This window comes from Symphalangus syndactylus, chromosome 4 (assembly GCF_028878055.3).
Source record: "Symphalangus syndactylus isolate Jambi chromosome 4, NHGRI_mSymSyn1-v2.1_pri, whole genome shotgun sequence".
NCBI classification, from domain to species: domain Eukaryota; kingdom Metazoa; phylum Chordata; class Mammalia; order Primates; family Hylobatidae; genus Symphalangus; species Symphalangus syndactylus.
Window position 1 is genome coordinate 34,226,383 of NC_072426.2, and position 19,201 is coordinate 34,245,583.

The 19,201-nt window shown below is 40.0% G+C and overlaps 1 protein-coding gene across 2 annotated transcripts in view; it reads right to left on the reverse strand.

Moving 5' to 3' along the window:
• The window catches only part of CCDC6 (coiled-coil domain containing 6), a 119,151-nt gene that overhangs the window by 4,766 nt on the left and 95,184 nt on the right, over nt 1-19,201 (reverse strand). For both annotated transcript variants that reach the window (XM_055274389.2, XM_055274390.2), the window contains exons 5-8: nt 18,377-18,537; nt 12,656-12,812; nt 9,861-9,961; nt 936-1,060 (exon numbers count right to left, since the gene is read on the reverse strand). In XM_055274389.2, the coding sequence (XP_055130364.1) occupies nt 936-1,060; nt 9,861-9,961; nt 12,656-12,812; nt 18,377-18,537 (544 nt within the window). The remainder of the gene's footprint in view (nt 1-935; nt 1,061-9,860; nt 9,962-12,655; nt 12,813-18,376; nt 18,538-19,201) is intronic.

A 19,201-nucleotide genomic window follows, 5' to 3' on the forward strand; every position in this document is an offset into this window, starting at 1 on the left:
GAGGTAGAGGTGGGTGGATAACCTGAGGCCAGGAGTTCAAGACCAGCCTGGCCAACAGGGCAAAACCCCATGTCTATTAAAAATACAAAAAGTAGCTGGGTGTGGTGCCATGTGCCTGTAACCCCAGCTGCTCAGGAGGCTGAGGCAAGAGAATCCCTTGAGCTCAGGAGGCGGACGTGGCGGTGAGCTGAAATCATGCCACTGAACTCCAGCCTGGATGACAGAGTGAGGAAAAAAAAAAAAAAAGTTCCTACTTTTACATAAAGTCCATCAAACTGGCAAAACAGCTTCGGAAATACCTTAAGTGCATTCTTAGAATAGGGTCCTTCTTTAAAATATTAGAATTTATTCTTTGAAATATTGGTATTTCTGTTACTGGAAATACCCTTAATACTCTCACTCTACTAGCTACACTTCTAATGGCTCTATTAGTCAACAATATTGCCTACTCTAAAGAAAAAACTCCCTTGGGTAGAGTTGGAACCAGATGCACTTAAGCTTCCTTGTAATTTGAGGAGAGAAAATTCTGAGTAACATTACAAACAAGGCTAACTTCAGGAAGAATACTGAAGGTCAGTGAACTGTGAAGGTGCAGACAATAAATATCTTTAGACATTATGGCAACCAACAATAATGCTTTATAGCAAGGAGCTGGACAGAGTTCAATCAAAGCACTGGCCAGAGTTCAAATTATATTTCACAAAGGGTAATTTTTCATAGGAAGTGAAGTTAAAGTTTTGTCTCCTGGGAAGGATTTTAGTTTCAATACCAGAATTTGGTATCAAACTGTTTTGAAGTCTCTACAGTTTCAAGGTGAACGATGGAGGAGGCAGGAAGAAGGGCAAATGTCTAAGGGCACCGATCCTGTTCTCCAGAACACCAGTCGGTACCACTTTCAGGAGTAAAGTGCTGCTTCCTACCCCGTGGACACTTACTGTGATACCATGGGATGTTCCCATGTGCTGCACGTGAAGACCTGGGGAATTGTAATAAGACATTCCGGCTCTAGTCAGTGAAGTTGGTGGTGTGAAACCAACCGTGTGACTTGCATATGATAGACCTGAAATATAACAACAAATTAAGTATCATTTTAAGCTCAACTATCTGGTGTCTTCAACTATCTAGGAGGTTTTAAATTGCAGTAGTTCTCTATCACCCACAAAAATAGAAACAGATGAAAAGAATGGTGGGCTCACTAAATGGTGTGGGTAACAAGGGAAATAAAAGTTAATTCCTAGGATAGAATAGAGAAGCCCAGAAATAAACTCACACATATATGGTCAACTGATCTTCAAAAAGGGCACCAAGAATACACAATGGGGAAAGAGGACAGTCTCTTCAACCCAGATGGTGTTGGGAAAACTGGATATTCACATGCAGAGGAGTGACACTGGACCTTATCTTACTCTATATACAAAAGTCAACTCAAAATGGATTAAAGACTTAACTATAAAACTCTTAGAAGGAAAATAGGGGAAAAGCTCCTTGACATTGATCTTAGCAATGATTTCCTGGATATGACATAGGCAACAAAAAAAAAAGCAAAAACAAATACATGGGACTACATTCAACTAAAAAGTGTCTGTGCTAAGGAAACAGTCAACAGAGTGAAAAGGCAACCTATAGAACGGGAGGAGATATTTGCAAACCATATACCTACCTGGTATGGGGTGAATATGCAAAATACATAAGTAACTCCTATAACTCAAAGCAAACAAACACACTCAAACAGTCCAATGAAAAAAAAATGCGCAAAGAACTTTAATAGACATTTCTCTAGAAAAGATACACAAATGAGCTAATAGATATATGAAAAGATGATTATCACCACTAACCATCAGGGAAACGCAAATCAAAACCACAGTGAGATATCACCTCACAACTGTTAAGTTGGCCATTATAAAAAAAAAAAAAGATAACAACTGGTGGTGAGGATATGGAGAAAAAATCCTTATACACTGTTGGTAGGAATGTAAAATGGTGCATCCACTATGGATATTAGTATGAAAATGCCTCAAAAGATTAAAACTAGAAGTACCACATGATCTAGCAATTCCACTTCTGGGTATTTATACAAAATAATTGAAATCAGGATCTCAAAGAGATATTGGCACTCCCATATTCACTACAGTGTTATTCACAATAGCAAAAATGTGGAGGCTGGGCGCGGTGGCTCACGCCTGTAATCCTAGCACTTTGGGAGGCAGAGGCAGGAAGGTCACAAGGTCAGGAGATCGAGACCATCCTGGCTAACACCGTGAAACCCTGTCTCTACTAAAAAATTACAAAAAAATTAGCTGGGCATGGTGGTGGGTGCCTGTAGTCCCAGCTACTCGGGAGTCTGAGGCAGGAGAATGGCATGAACTTGGGAGGCGGAGCTTGCAGCGAGCCGAGATCGTGCCACTGCACTCCAGCCTGGGTGACAGAGCCAGACTCTGCCTCAAAAAAAAAAAAAAAAAAAAAAATGTGGAAACAACCTCACTGTCCATCAACGGATGAGCAGATAAAGAAAATGTGATATATATGGACATATAATGGAATATTCAGTCTAAAAGGAGAAAATCCTGCCATATGCAACAACATATATTAACCTGGAGAATATTATGCTAAGTGAAATAAGCCAGTCACAGAAGGACAAATCCTACCTGGTTCCATTTATATGAGGAGTTTAGAATAGCCAGTCTCATAGACACAGAGTAGAATGGTGGTGAACTGCTGCTCAACAGGCATCAAGTTTCAGTTAAGCAAAACGAATAAACTACAGAGAGTTGCTGCACAACGCTATGCTATAGTTAACAGTACTGTATTGTACTCTTAAAAATAAGAGGATAGATCTTATATTAAGAGGTCTCACCACAATAATGATATTTTTAAGTCAAACCCTGTCAGGAATTCAACTGAGATTCAGGAAAGCAAAAGACATGAGAAGGAACAAGAATAAAGTGGAGAAAATAGAGCAAAGGAGTAAATATCAAATGCAAGAAAACCAGAAGTGTCAAAAGATGTATCAACAATTGACCAAATTGGAGATAGATATTAAGTAGCCAATGAACTCAACCTCCTAGCAAAAAAAAAAAAAAAAAAAAAAAAAAAAATCAAGACGACGACGACAGGGAGAGTGTGGGCATCAGTGAGTGAGTGAGAGAGAGACACAGAGAGAGAGAGAGAGTGTGTGTGTGTGTGTGTGTCAGCCATAACAGTAAACAAAACCATTGGGAATGTCACAACTTGAGAATATTCAATACAAGGAATGAAAGCCCTGCCAATGTCCCCTAAAATAACCTGGTATTTAAGGAAGAAACAACCCCCAGTCCACTATAATGTTCTGCGTAGTCTTCATCTAGGACTCCAGGATCATCTCCACTGTTTTTAACATCTGTATGTCCAGACTCTCCTTACTGTTAAGACAGGTTTGGATTGGGGTCCATATTTTGAGAACATCTAAAAGCGATCCTCACCTACATGTGGCATGTGCAGCCCTGGTCTTCGAGAGTTAGTGCAGAAGTCACCAGCTGGTCTGGGGAATTACTTGTTTTATCACTGCACAAATGTGGCTAGCTTTCTTTATACCTTTGAGTTCCCAACATCTACCGCAATACCTAGCACAGGGTAGGTTCCATACTGGCAAAGTGAAAAGGGAAAACAAAGGAGCTGTTTGGGGAAATGTGGATAGGAATCACCTATTGACAATCACTCTGAACATACTATCAGCTATTAGAGGCCAAGCAATGTGAACTCTACTTACTGCTTTTCTGAATTACGTAAAAACAAGAAGCTGTTAAGTATGCTCTTCCATCTGTCTTTTTTGTTTCCATGACAGAGATATTCAGTCAGGCCTTCCTTTAGTTGTGCTATTATCACAGGACTTTTCTGTGCCCTCAACATCTAATACTAAAAGTTTATTTTGTGATTTGACTATCAATTAGTGATGCTTTCTATTTGACATATTTCCATTTCCAATTGTAGAGTTTTTATTCACATTTACAAAATGGAGGTCTGGGATAAAGGACAAGTCTTTGGGAACTAAGTGGTTGTTTAATGTGATATTTACTGGAATCACAAGAACTCTACTCATCTGGGAAAAGAAAGAAGTTGTTCTCTTTAAAATAACATTGGAGAATAAAATCCTAATTTTATTTCTTATGAAAGTGATTACATTTAAGAGAAAGGTTATAAAAGCGGGCTGGGCATGGTGGCTCATGCCTGTAATCGCACCACTTTGGGAGGCCGAGGCAGATGGATCACGAGGTCAGGAGTTTGGGACCAGCCTGACCAACATGGTGAAACCCCATCTCTACTAAAAATACAAAAATTAGGTGGGCGTGGTGGTGTGTGCTGATAATCCTAGCTACTCAGGAGGCTGAGGCAGGAGAATCGCTTGAATCTGGGAGGTGGAGTTTATAGTGAGCTGAGATTGCGCCACTGCACTCCAGCCTGGGTGACAGAGCAAGACTCTGTCTCAAAAAAAAAAAAAAAAGAAAAAAGAAAAAAAAAGTGGATCCTTGTCTTCAAATAGGGGATTCAGTTCATTTTTTAAAAATACAGTCAACGTTCTAGTATCACTGAGTTAACTTTTCTGAAGGGTAATTATGAGTATTGCCTACTTACTTAAAAAAAAAATCCTGGCCAGTCATGGTGGCTCATGCCTGTAATTCCAGCACTTTGGGAGGCTGAGGTGGGTGGATCACTTGAGGTCAGGAATTCAAGACCAGCCTGGTCAACATGGTGAAACCTTGTCTCTACTAAAAATACAAAAAATTAGCCAGGCGTGGTGGTGAGTGCCTATAATCCCAGCTACTTGGGAGGCTGAGGCAGAACTGCTTAAACCCAGGAGGCGGAGGTTGCACTGAGCCAAGATCGTACCACTGCACTCCAGTCTGGGCAACAGAGCAAGACTCTATCTCAAAAAAAGAAATCTCCTTCTCTAGCTGTTATCAAGACTTCTGCATTTGGCTTCAAACTATATTCTGATGCTCCAGGTCAGTGGTTCTCAACAGTGAATATCAAAGCTCTGCTTGCCTTATCCCAAACCAATGAATCAGAATCTCCAGGGAACTGGACACCAGGGCAGCTGTGAAGAGAACCGCAGTGATTTTATTGCTCCTGATTCAGTCTTTCATGCCTCTGTTAATGGTGTGCCCTAGCCTGAGAATGTCTTCTCTTTACCATAGCTTCTTCCTGCTCCCAGTGCCAATCAGCACCTCACTCATCCTCTGCAGAAGGCAAAGACCACAGAGTCTAGAGCCAGACTATGTTGGATCCCAGCTCTGACACTTGGCACTAAGTAGACAAGTTCCTTAATCTCACTGTGCTTTAGATTCCTGAGCTGTTCAATGGGAATACTGTAGCTACCTTGCAAGGTTGTCATGAGGATGAAATGAGGTAATATCACAAAGTGCTTCAAGAGTGCCTGGCAAAAGTAAGGGTTTGATACGCTTTAGCTCATTATCTCCTCTCAAAGCCCATCTCAAAAGCTCTCCAAGCTGGTAGCTCTCTCCTCTTTGAACCTCTTTTTAAACTATTTTACCTTGGGTTTATAAAAATTATTATTATAACTTTTTATTTTGAAATAGTTTACAATTCACAAGAAATTGCAAGAATATTACAGGGTTCCCATGTATCTTTCACTCAGCTTCCCCTGATTATACCCTACATAACAGTAACACATTGTCAAAACCAGGAAATTGACATTGGTATAACATTAGTAACTAAAGCACAGACTTTGTTTGGATTTCATCAGCTTCCATGTGTGTTCTCTGTGTGCCTATGCATGTGTACAGCTCAACCATCCTTATCCTTCTACTAATCTTAACTCATCCTAGCAATGGCTGATCTGTTCTCTATCACTATAATTTTGTCACTTTGCGAATGTTGTAGAAATGGTATCATATAGTAGGCAACCCTTTGAGATGAGGTCTTTTCATTCAGTTCAATGCCCTTGCAATCCATCCAAATTGTTCTAAGTGTCAATAGTTAATCTGTTTATTGCTGAACAGTATTCCATTGAATAGACATACTGTCATTTGTTTAACTACATAACTTTTTAAAGGGTATAAAATATACACAATTTATGAAATTTATTACATTTAGCCTTATATTAAAGTTTTTTTTTTTAAACCGACTTCTGTAGGCCCTGCTGTTGATTATAAGCTCTTAGAGGTTGGAAATCATGTATTATTGATTTTTGTTTTTCCTTAAGTTCTAATTATCATGCATCTTCACCCTCTGACCCAGAAATACAATAAAGGATAACCCCTCCCCACCAAAACCAAAGTTGAAATTGCCAAACCACAAACACCAGCTTATTAAATATAATACTATGGTTTTACATCAAGTCTTTGCTGGAATAAACTTCTCTTGCTTTGATATGGAAATATATTAACAAAAGCCAAAATTCTAAGATTTATTTCACTGTCAAGACTGCAAACTTGAAAAATGATTAATTAAAAGTGACTCATGACTGAGAAAACACACTAAGCAATATAAAACAAGATACAAAAGCATTTCATAATATGTATGAAACCAACTACCTAAAAGAAAACTGCAAGGGGTGGGATAGGAGACACTTGAAAACACTAAAACATTAACACCACCTTTGGATGAAAGAATTCTGGATGACTTTATTTCTGCTTTTTTATACCCTTCTCACTGCCCCAAGTTTTAATATATCTTTGCTAAAGAAAAAAAAAATTGTGGAAATAAATTAAAGGCAGGCACCTTTCCTTCCTATTTGACACACAAAAGTTATATATGAAAACATCTTCCTTGTTAAAATTCAAACAATTTGGATACAATATCCTCTTTATCTGATCTGGCTTCTGGCCCTACCACTCCATCAAAAACTGCTCTAGCTAGGGTCAGTGGTGAGTTCTGTGCTGCCAGTCACCATCACTGATCTCCACTCCTAATTGTACTTGACCTTGCAGCTAACCACTCCCTTCTTGGTGAAATTCTTTGCCTTGACCCCAGTGACATCATACATCAATTTTCTTTCCACTTTTCTGGTAGCAACTTCCTAATCTCCTTTGCCAGGTTTTCATCTTATACTTGACCTTACAGTCGCATATTCCACATTTAAGGAGTAGAGTTATTTCCATCTCCTTGAGGATGGAATATCTACATATATTATCTGGAATTCTCTCTGTGAGGATTTGTGTCTTCTCCCTTGTTTATTTATTTAGTCATTTATTCACATCAGTATGGACTTTGGATATTTGATGTTTGAATTATATTTTATTAAATAATGTTATAGTAATTAATACTGCTCAAATTGTTCCAGTTTTGGTGTTTGGGAGCTCCTGTATCCCTCTGACATACTCTCATCACTTTGTTTTCTGGGCACTTCTTTACTCTTTTGCACTACAAGATATCTCACCCAGTTCATCTCGTACATTTGGTGCCCCAGCTCTAGAAACACTCATTTCTCCAAGTAGCTCTAGTTCTTTTAACTGGCTCGAAACCAATGTCTGTGGGGTATGTTCATTGCTATGAGGGTGCAGACCTATTTTTTAGACCTCATTATTGCCTATCTCTAGTTCAGACACATCAAAACAGGCTAAATGGGAATATCCTTTATTATACTGCATAAAATGATGGAAAAACTGAAAGATAACATTCTTCCTATATATAATTCATAAAAGCAGTCCAAATATAATAAAGATGATGCTCTTTCTTAGTTTTAGGCTATGTATTTTTCAAGTACATTTTCAATATGTAATTGCCAATATTTCAACAAGTTAGTGAAGTTAGTGAAGACACAAGATTTCCAATGTCAACCAGAAAGGGAGGAAAATTCAGAGCCAATATGTTTAAAATGGAAATCAATGCTATTCAAACAGCATATTTCCACTAAGGAAGTGATTAGATATTCTTAATACTTAGAGCCACAAATTTTTTCCAATAAAAACTAATATGAAAAGAAAACTGGAATATTCAGGTTTTGGTGATCTACTATGTATAGCACTACAATGTACTAGATCAGAATAGAGTAATTCTGCTGCCAAATAGATAAAATCTCCTTTGGTGATGTTATAGAATTTAAAACAGTATAAAAATATTCTCATTTAGGCTAGCTGTAAGGAAAAAAAATCTAGGTGTTACTTATGACATAGTTTAAGAAAAGTCAAATAGCTTATCTATCCAAGCAAGCCCCACACTTGATGTTGGTCCCACTATGGGAACAGGTACAGTGAAAGTAAAAATTATGTAAATAGAGCAAGATTTTCCTGAAGAATCTTTGTTAAAATAGAAGAATATTCCCAACCAAGGTCTGACATTTGTTCTTTTTCTTTTCTCAATGATTGCAACAATCTTTTTAATCAATCAGAAATTACATGCCTTTAAGGCTTTAGGTTTAAATAAATAAAACAGGGTATTAAATTATATTTAATATGAATCAGCATCACTATCACAAAATAATGAAATAATCCTCCATTTTACTTCTTCCTGACTCATGACTTCCTTTTACATCAATAAATCAGAAGGCAAAAAAGACCTTTATCATGGTAATGAAACCCAAGTGCTATTTTGGGAAAATTGAGAGGCAGCTAGAAGAGAAGCTTCTAAAGAGAGATTTAATGGCACTGGAAGGTGGAAGAAACAGGTTTGGGAACATCGTTTTGGCAAGAACAAGTTGTGATTATCGTCCCACTGATCTCTGATAGAAAGTCCTTCTGCTTTGGAATCAGCATCTTTACCCCCGCCTGACACCAGAGAGCACACTGGCCCATCGGTACAAAGGCGGCCACCCTTTAACTTTTGATTGCCTCCTCTTAAAAAAAAAAAAAAAAAAGTCAATGGCAGCACAGTGCTGTGAACTTCTGTTATCCTGATGCAAAGCTGTTTTATTATGCTGCCATCCTTCAAAGCAGTCACCTCACTCTATTCTACTGCAAAACTCTGCCTCTGTCACCCTCCCCTCCATACTTTTCTCCCAACTCTGTTGAAAATCTGCTTACCAACAAGCACAAGAAAATCAGTCTCATCATTTTGGTCACAAGATGTGATTCTTCGGCCCATCACCTTTTCTTTCCTCCCCCTACTCCACTGGCCACCCACTCCACCCTCTGCTTCCTCTTTCTCTCTCACTGGATCAGTTACTTGCCTTCCTGGCCTGAGAGCCCCATGCTATGCTGGTACTGAGCCACAGAGCTCAGGAAACAGTTTTTGGGGTCAGATGGAGACAAGCAATCCTTTGAGGGAAAGGCTGTGAGGGCAAAGCCAGAAGCAGGCTGCCTGACAGAAGTTCGTTCCCTCTTCTGTGGCCTGCCTGCTAGGGCCAGGTCCCACTCACCAATCACTGGAGATATCAGGAGGCAGCTCATGCTAGAAAGAACACACAGGCTTTTTAAACAGATAGGCCCTGCCTTGCCACTTCCTGGCTGTGTAACCAGTAGTGACCCTCTGAATTGCTGCTTCCTCATTTTAACATGGGGAACATGATGCCTACATTAATTATTCTGAGGACAAAAATGAGATTAATGTATGTGGAATATGGTAAAAGAACTCATAAAAGGTGTGCTATGATGCACCTTGGAAATCTACCTAAGGCTTTTTTGTCTACCCATCAGCACTTAAAATCATAGTCAAAGACATTCTTCTTTTTAAAAAGGTGTTTTAAAGTCAAATTCCTTTTAGATTTAAAAAAAAAAAAGAAGAGAAACACCAGCTGACACTATAGCATTTATGCTTAAAATTTTCAAACTCTTAGCTTTGAGAGTGATGAGTTTTTGATGTTTTTGAAAAAGACATGATTATTATCTGTTTCCAAGATTTTTATACACTAGAAGGGAATAGAGTCAAGGTTCCCTATTCAATGTGCCAGGAATCAATCACTGAAACAGCCAAAGACATATGCTCACCAGGTGATATAGGCCTGCTTGAACTCGGAGAAGGCGTGTAAGGGATCGGGCTGGACACAGTGCGAGGTCTTAATCCTTGTGCAGACATCTCATTAAAATACCTAAGAGGACAGAGGAGGAAATGATAAAACCACCTGCATTTAAACAGGCCTTAGGAGAGTTTTTAAGAGAAAATGTTTGGGGTTCACACCTTGAGGTCAAAATCCTGAATGTTTAGAGTGATGTTATAGTTAGAAGGCATTTATAAAATGGACTCCTGAGTCACACCGCTCTGCTGTTTGACAAACCTCACTCCAAGGGTCACCAGTTGGGAGATCTGGGATGTTTTAGCTCAGGATGGAAGCCAGGTGAAAGAGGTGCACCACACCACAGAGAGGACCAGTTTTTCCTCCACCACACAACAGCTATGCTGAAATTCACCTCCACTGTCCCAAGAGTTAAAAAGATACTCACGGATTAGTGGCGACATTTAAATTGTTATTTGAAACTCAAAACCAAGCAAGCCTTCTGAGATTTATGTCATCAAATTAAAGCCTACAGATACTTATTCCTGTGAACTGAGTATCAACTGTTTACAAGCAAGCCCTCCTTAACAGTCACACACTAGGATTTAATGAGACTTGAGTACTGAACACCTACAGCAGGTCACGCTTAGCCACACCATGCTGAGTCTGCCTTTTTCCTGGATTCAGAAGTCACATCAGACCTGAAAATGCTGAAGTGTGATCATCAGGAACATCAGCTTACACTCTGTGAAATGAGCATGGCGCGCTGACGAGTAGAAATTTCTGCTTGAGAGACTTCCTGATAAACCATCCTGCGCGAGCGACCCACCCTAGTGGCACCAGGTGGAACTTCTTGTACTCTACACATCCACTAGTAGACTAAGAGGCATCTTGTGGTCTCTTAAGTGCCGGACAATTTTCTTTCTCCCAAATGTAGTATCATTGTTCCTAGTAGGGAAAGTATTTATTGGGCAGCTGTGGATGATCTGACCTACAAAAGGTAGGGCAAACTTTCTGAAATGAATACCGGGTCTGGAAAAAAATATTTATCTGGAAGGCTGAAATTGCTTCACTATTGACACTGCAGTCAGAAGACATATTTCCTTAGAGTGTATCTTACCTCAAACTGGGTCCGAGATGCTATATATGATCTGTATCTGAAGGTAGCTAATAAGCTATTTAGTATTCTAGCTTTAGTCAAATGGTTCTTAAGGGATATAGATTTCAGGAAGAATAGGGAACTGTAGTTTTATAAGGCAAAGTTTTGAGAAAGAATAATCTTTATTATTTCCAAATGAAGAGGCATACACATAGGTATTTAAAATAGAATAACCTGTTACTGTTTTCCTTTTTTTCTCATTATAAAAATATAGACTTTCACTATAGATAATCTTAAATTTTTAACAATAATGTCACTGTCCACAGCAAACTGATGAACAGCGTTGTTAGACCTCTAGATCTATTCCATAATAGAAACAGAGTGCAGATGTGCTAACATTGCCTACATGTTTTGGACAGCACGTATTGGCATCAACAGGCAGTACTACTCGTCACAGCCATGAGTAGCCCTGGTTTCAGACACTGAATGCCCAGTCCTGCTGGAGGGACCCCCAAGAATACTCAGTCTCACCTCTCACACTAAGATATGGCCCATGTAACGCCAGGGCATCGCTGATCCAGAATGGAGAATTTCCTTGCAGAAATGATCTGGTTCAGAGAAAGGTTAATTCTCTAACTTCTGGGTTTCTCTGCAGATTGAACATTTTTTTCCACTTATATTTGTTTGTTAGCTTACCACTACCTTATCCCAAGTTTAGAGAGGAGGAAGATGGAAGAGAACTGGATGAGGCAGAAACACTTGAGACCATTTCTGCTAGTTAACCAAAGGATGGGTCTCTTATTCCAGATCACTCACAGCAGGGCAATGAGGGGGTTCATTGCTTAGGTTTGAATAGATGAATGTAATCCATTAGTTTTATTTTTTTTTTTAAGTGGCTACAAAAAGGCTCAAAAGTTATCAAGTGTGTTAAGGCAAGTCCTTAGGATTTCAACAACCTCCACCTGTGTCCCTGCTGATTCTTTTCAAGCTATGTGTGCACTGTTTTCCTTGAGCTGAACTATAGCTTGCTTATCCTTTTACAGTACAGGAATTAATATGTTCCCATGCTTTAAGCAGATATAACACTGGATTAAACTAATTCAACAACAAATGCAAACTCTGCTGCTTCTCTAGTATAACCCTGTCTCCATTTCTCTCCCCACCAAATAATTTTAGAGAGGTGATTTTTTTCATCTTTTTGTGTTTAAGGAAAATGTTCAATCTTTTTTTTTTTTGAGACGGAGTCTCGCTCTGTCACCCAGGCTGGAGTGCAGTGGCGCAATCTCAGCTCACTGCAAGCTCCGCCTCCCGGGCCATTCTCCCGCCTCAGCCTCCCGAGTAGCTGGGACTACAGGCGCCCGCCACCACGCCCGGCTAATTTTTTGTATTTTTAGTAGAGACGGGGTTTCACTGTATTAGCCAGGATGGTCTCGATCTCCTGACCTCGTGATCCGCCCGCCTCAGCCTCCCAAAGTGCTGAGATTACAGGCGTGAGCCACCGCACCCGGCCGGAAAATGTTCAATCTTTATCCCATTCTCGGCATCTACTATAATGCAGTGGCATTCATTAGCACAATAAATACATATTTAAGCCATCCCCTTATACACCTAACAGGATACCAAAGAAAACCCCTGTAGAATCTGGGTTTTATGTTTTAAACAAAAATAAGGCTCATAGGACATACACACACCTTTCGTCATCCATTTCTAAGCTGGACTCACTCTCGGAGAGCTGTCGACAGAGGGCTTCTCTTCTCTCCATCTCCCTCTGCAGCTTCCTCTGCAGCCTCAAGTTCTCTTCTCTCATGTGACGTTCCTCCTCCAGATACTGTGCCATTTTCTCTGAATCTGAAAAGTCAGAGTTTTCAATTAAACCATGTTTCATGCAATCATATCCAAATCTAAAAAAAAGGAGACTTCAGTTCAGCCCCTATGCCACAGACAGAGGGAATTGTTACAAGATGGTCTTTCTGGTCGGGTATGGTGGCTCACACTTGTAATCCTGGCACTTGGGGAGGCTGAGGAAGGTGGATCGCCTGATGTCAGGAGTTTGAGACCAGCCTGGCTAACATGGTGAAACTCAGTCTCTACTAAAAATACAAAAATTAGCTGGGCGTGGTAGCAGGCACCTGTAATCCCAGCTATTCGGGAGGCTGAGGCAGGAGAACTGCTTGAACTCAGGAGGTGGAGGTTGCAGTGAGTGAGACTGAGCCACTGCACTTCAGCCTGGGTGACATAGCAAGACTCTGTCTCAAAAAACAAAGAAACAAAAAAGATATCTGGTCTTTCTCATTCTCCCACACATAGATGAGATATGGATTTAAAGTTTATCTCAAGTATAAAAGTTTACCAATTATTTGCATTTAGAAAAAAATATAAAAGGCAGTGTTGGCAGGTCAGGCATCATCACTCCCACTCATTTGCATTCTAAAGTGCTTTAAGTAGAAGAAGAAATGGTGGAATTGTAGCTGAGTCTACAAGTAGCCACTACCAGAGCTCTTCTCTACATTGCCGGAGCTGGGAAGGGAAGGAGGCCCAGATTCTGCCCACGGGCTCTGCTCTAGACACCAGTGTGGCTGCTTCTCAACTCCAGACACAGCAAGCCATCTAGGGGAGCCTGTGACACTTGTTGGCATCCCCGCTGTGCACAGTGGTGGCGGCACACCAAGAACCACTGTACTAGAACACATGTGATAACAGTTAACATTCTTTTCATGAGAATAGACATTGACATAGTAAACCAGAAAACTTCAGATTAATATTTCCGAGCCTAATTTGTGGTATGTGTGTGGCTGTTATCCTGACTCACGCACACATAGCGGTACAGGGCAGGTGAAATCCTGTGTATAGCTGGCACCTCTAGGGATGGCATCTTGCTTATGACAAATACCCCTCCCTCAGGAGCTCCCCCACAAATCCAGGTCTCTGCTACAGCACCCATCTCCCAGGACAGAGCTGACTAGCCCTGGGACTAGATGTTGGACCCAGGCTGAGCCACTTAGACTACCTCTCCCAGGAATCTGAAATGGGGAACTGACATCTTTATGGGGATCCAAGGTCTCCTTCAGCTAAGTTCCCTGGAGCCATCAAAACTCTTGTCCTTCTGAGGTTATTCTTCACAGGATTCTGTGGCATACTCCACAACCTTCCAAAAAAAGAAAAACACGTCTTCCTTCCTCTTTTGACAACCTCCCCACCGCCCCCATTCCTTTCTGGTTTATCTCACACAGAATCTGCTACCAAGTAACCAGAATTATCTAATACAAAATGTGGTGTCTACCCATCTTCTTGTTTCATTTCTTTTCCTTGTCTTTGTCAATGAACTTGGGAAAAGTAAAATCTCCATACACTTCTCTTTTCTGAAAAGCAGCTATAAATTCAGAGTGGCCATGAGCACATCTAAGAGAGTTTCCTGTAGGCTGCTGTTCCATATTGTCAGTTCGGTCCAAATTTAGGGAAGAAGGAAGGAGCTGAATGCCACATTGAGCATTTTTCTCCCACAGACTGACCCTATTTCAACTCTCAATGCCCATCAAATTAGTTTCAGTTTTAAGCAACTCTACAAAGGTCTGGCATTTTAGCCAATAAAGACTTCTGATAAGTATTCAATGATTTCCAAAACAGCATCATTACAGAATATACAAAAGCTCTTGAATATCCTTATTTTAGAAATTCAAATAAAAATACCAAAATTATTAAACGCTATTACGTGCATTAAACACTAAATCCCTTGGCTGTTTCAACATAGCCAGAAACCCCGCTGTCTAATCCAGACACAAAAATCTCTTTAATTGAAGGCATGCTGGGAAAATATTTACAAAGTACACTTTTAATATAAACGATTTAAATTATTTCATCCCAAATATGCAAGCATGCAGAATTTTTCACTTAGCTCTACAGGAAACAAAAGATTGACCCCTTGGAGTATTTGCTGTTTCTAGAACTAGAAGGGTGACTGTCAGAGCAAGCTGACTTTCTTTTCCACAATAGGAATCTTATAAGGCCTTTTACAGGAAGGGTGCTGGAGACTACCATGAAATCCTTTGCAGAATTAACGATTAGTGAGGCTCCAAGAACAGTAACTTCAGAGAACATTGTCTTTCAAAGAAAATGGCAATCCTTTAGCATCGGGGAACTCAGCAGGGGGATCCTTAAACAATATATCTATAGATAAGAATGTCCCCTGCAGTGATCGGCTGGGAAGACTTCCTGGCAGTTCAGCAATTGACCTAGAAGACAGAGGCACAGAGAAGGCACCAGGTCCAACACCTCTGGGTGTCACTGACTCACACACAGAAGGCTGTCACCAGAGCATTCCTTGGCTGCCCCCTGCTGGCACACAGCCTCACCTGACCGGATTTGTTCCTATGAGTCCTCCTCCTTCCTCTTGCACAGAGAACTCCCTAGTACTTAGGGGCCACAGCTTATATTTCCCCAGGTCTACAGCCATCTCCCAATATAGTAGGCCCTCACGTAACATCGTCCACAGATCCTTGGAAACTGTGACTTTAAGTGAAACAACATATGTATGTCATAGGAACTTAACTCTTGTTTGTATCAGTTAGCCTATGGTAAAATTGGTTTCGTTATACAGTAAGTTGTTTCGCTTAAAGTCTCAGTTTCCAAGAACCCAAGGATTATGTGAAGTAAGGACTTACTGTATTTAGTCAAAGATGGTGTGAACTGAAGATGACTTCCACACAGATTGCAAAAAGGTGGCTCCCAAATGATCCAAAGGTCTGCATGGCTTGTATTCCCTTTCAAGTTCATGGCTAGAAAATACCAGTGCCCACACCATACCCCAAGCCATTTAAGTCAGAATTCCAAGGATGAGTCCTAGCCACTGGTCTATTAAAAGCTGGTCAGGCGATGCCAATGTTCAAACATTGCTGAGAACTGTTGAGAGAGAAGTTCAAGTTCAGATGCAGTCAAGCTTGGAGGGTGAGGAGCCACCTGCCATAGCTGCATCCAAAAGAGGCCCAGGTCATCTAACCTAAGGAGAATGCAAGGAATGGATGATGAAAAGTCATTAACACATCCTTTAGGCCCAATCCAATCACTGCAAGCAGCTAAGTGCCACTGCTGCTTCTTTAGTTCAGCTTTCTCTGTCCTCACAAAATCGGAAATAGCACTTACAAATGCCTCTGTTAGTATCTGCAGTCTCTTCAGAGACTAAACAGTGCAGTATGGAGACAGTAGTAAGCATAAATTCTCCCCAAATTCCTTCTAAAATTTTTGCTAGGGGCACAATGGAGCAGTATAAATGAGGAGGAAAAAAGCAAACTGACAGCACTGGAAAAAGTTCAGGAAGGTGCTGAAAGATGTTTGTGTACTCACATGGTAAAAACTCAAAAATCTTAAAATAACTAATATTTGAGAACTATTTAATACATCTCATTTGATTTTCACCAAACACACATAGTAATTATCGACCTGAGGTCCACATCAGGATTACTTATATATTTTTAATATGCTCCTTTTTTACTCCATGGAGTAAGCCCAGAAACCTGTATGGTGCTAGAATTGTGCTTCCCTAAAGATGTCCACATGCTAGTCCCCAAAACCTATAAATGCTACTAACCTCACTTGACAGAAGGGCCTTTGCAGAAGTGATTAAGTTAAGGGGCTTGAGATGGGTAGATTATCCTAGATTATCACAGTGGGCCCAACATAATCACAAGGATCCTAATAAAGGGAGGCAGGGGAATCAGAGTGAAAAGAAGATGTAACAACAGAAGCAGAGGTGGGGTGGTACAACTGCAAGGAAGGGGCCGCAAGCCAGGGAATCCAGGCAGCCTCTAGAGCTGGAAAAGGCGAGGAAACAGAGGCTCCCCAACAACCTCCAGAAGGATAGCTGCCCTGGTGACACCCTGATTTTAGCCTAGTAAGTCCCATCTTAGAACTGCAAGATGGTAAGTTTGTATTGTTTTGAGCCTCTAGGTTTGTGGTAATTTGTAATAGCAGAAATAGGAAAGTACTACACCATATTTCTCAAAGGCTCCAAGGATGATGCTGATACACCATCCTAGATGCTCCACGGCACAGGAATTTGTAAGGAACTTCAGAGACAAAAACAAAGGTAGGAACCACTGAACTTTTTAAAATGCACATTCCATGTGGCCCAACAAATCCACTTTCTGGAATCTATCCTGAAGGTGTTCTTGCAGAGATATCAAATGTGTATAGAGATGTTCATTGCGGTTGTAGCATAGCAACCAAAAAGGGTCCACTGCTATGGGACTAGTTGAATTATGACATATCCATACAATCAAATACTATGCAGCCTTTAAATAAGGGATGAAGGCAGCTTTGTATGTATTGGCAGGGGAGAAAACTACAATGCATAGTAAGCGAAAAGAGAAAGGTATAAATGAGTGTGCTCATTGTGTTACTACAGCTGTCCCTCAGAACCTGTGACTCCCAAGTATACCAAAATGTGTGCACACGCAGGTCCTGCAGTCAGCCCTGAGGAACCCACAGACAGGAAAAGTCAGCCTTCCACATGTACAGGTTTGACATCCCATGAATACTGTATTTTCCATCCAACTTTGGTTGTGGATGCAGAACCACCAGATATGAAGGGACAGCTGTATTTATTGAAAAAAAAAAAAATCTACAACATAAGTAAACTAGCACAGTTCAAACCCATGTTGTTCAAGGGTCAACTGTATAAGTAAGTTTATATACAAATATATCTGCAAGAATATAGTACAAATGTATAATTATGGGAACAGGGTAGCTAGAGAATAGGAATTAGAGGAAGACCCATTTTTTCACTGCATACCTTTCACTGAATTATCTGTTCAAAAAAATAAATTTGAATAGCAAAAAATAAATAAATAAAACAAAACCACAAATAGGAGAGACCCAAGAAACTACACAGGGACCTAATCAAGTATTCAGAAATCTAGTCCTTTGATTTTTCAACTCAACATCTTGGCCTCTTCCAAAATATTAAGTATAAATTTCAAAAGCATTTACTCTTCAAATAGCATGAACAAATGTCAGCTAAGGTTGAATGTAGCAGTAAGGAAGGTAAACACTACTCTCTGCCTTAATATTTTGAAAGTGCTTTGAGGTCTGCTGCAATATTTTTGTTAGCACAATCCTAGAGATAAACATGGCAGAGAAGATTAAAAATGTTACTTGTGATCCTGGATGTTCCTGAAATTACATTAATTATTTTCCAGAAGTATTCTAAGTGGTTTTGTTCTCCCCTACTATAACACTCAAAAAAAAAAAAAAAAAAAAAAGAATCCATTCCAGGATGATAAACTTAAGTAAACATGCATCAGTAATATATGAATTTAATTACTGCAAATTCAATGGTAATTAAATATTGGTAATACGCTATATTTGGTAAAGTTATTAATTCTACAGGCATGAAACTAGTGAAACCAGAGGCTACGTACGCTGTAACTGAGCAGCTCTCAGTTGCTTCTTCAGCCGTTCCACTTCATTCTTTAAAAACCTGATGTGACGCATCATATTTTCTGGAGAATCAATCTCCATGGAGATATCTCTAGGCGATGGTGGAGCAGAGACGGGCTGGTCTAATTTTTCCTGCAGGATTCTTCATTGAAAAGAAAAATTCCAACAATGACAAACAGTTTTCCTTGAAAAGACAAAACAAGCTGGCAGGTTTGTTTCAAAAGCAAGCTCCTGTTTACTGCCAGAATTCACAGGGTTGCTTAATTCCTCTGCCCATTTTACATCAAACTTCTGGTTGCCGTTACCTGGTGTCTCAGGTCAAAGGGCAGAGCTCATTCTAATCTCCCTTTTTCCTTTTAAATGACTACTGGTAATTAAACAATACTGAAAAGTCTTTATTTAACAACTGGATCTGATAATTATGCCTGGAATACAGTATGCATTTAGAATTATCTGTTGATTCAGTGTTCAACTTCTTGGGTTTAGTGCATGAAGATGCTGAGGAAATTCCACTCTCTTACGGCTTTTGATTGAAGCTTCTAAGCTACTATGAATCTCCTTAGAGGGTAAAGTAACACAGAGACTCAACTTCTAAAATTCCCTCTTGCAAAACTAATTGCAAGGGCACGGCAAACTGGACTAGTGGCCCTTTGCTTTTGGCCACAGCAAAGGTAAAAAGTTAAAAACAAAACCAAAATTATCAGGTTAATAATTAGTAGTGCCACCTTCTTGACCAATTATTTTTATGTTGAAGGATATAAAATGCTGATATTCAATAGCTCTGACCTACAAAATGAAAAATTCTA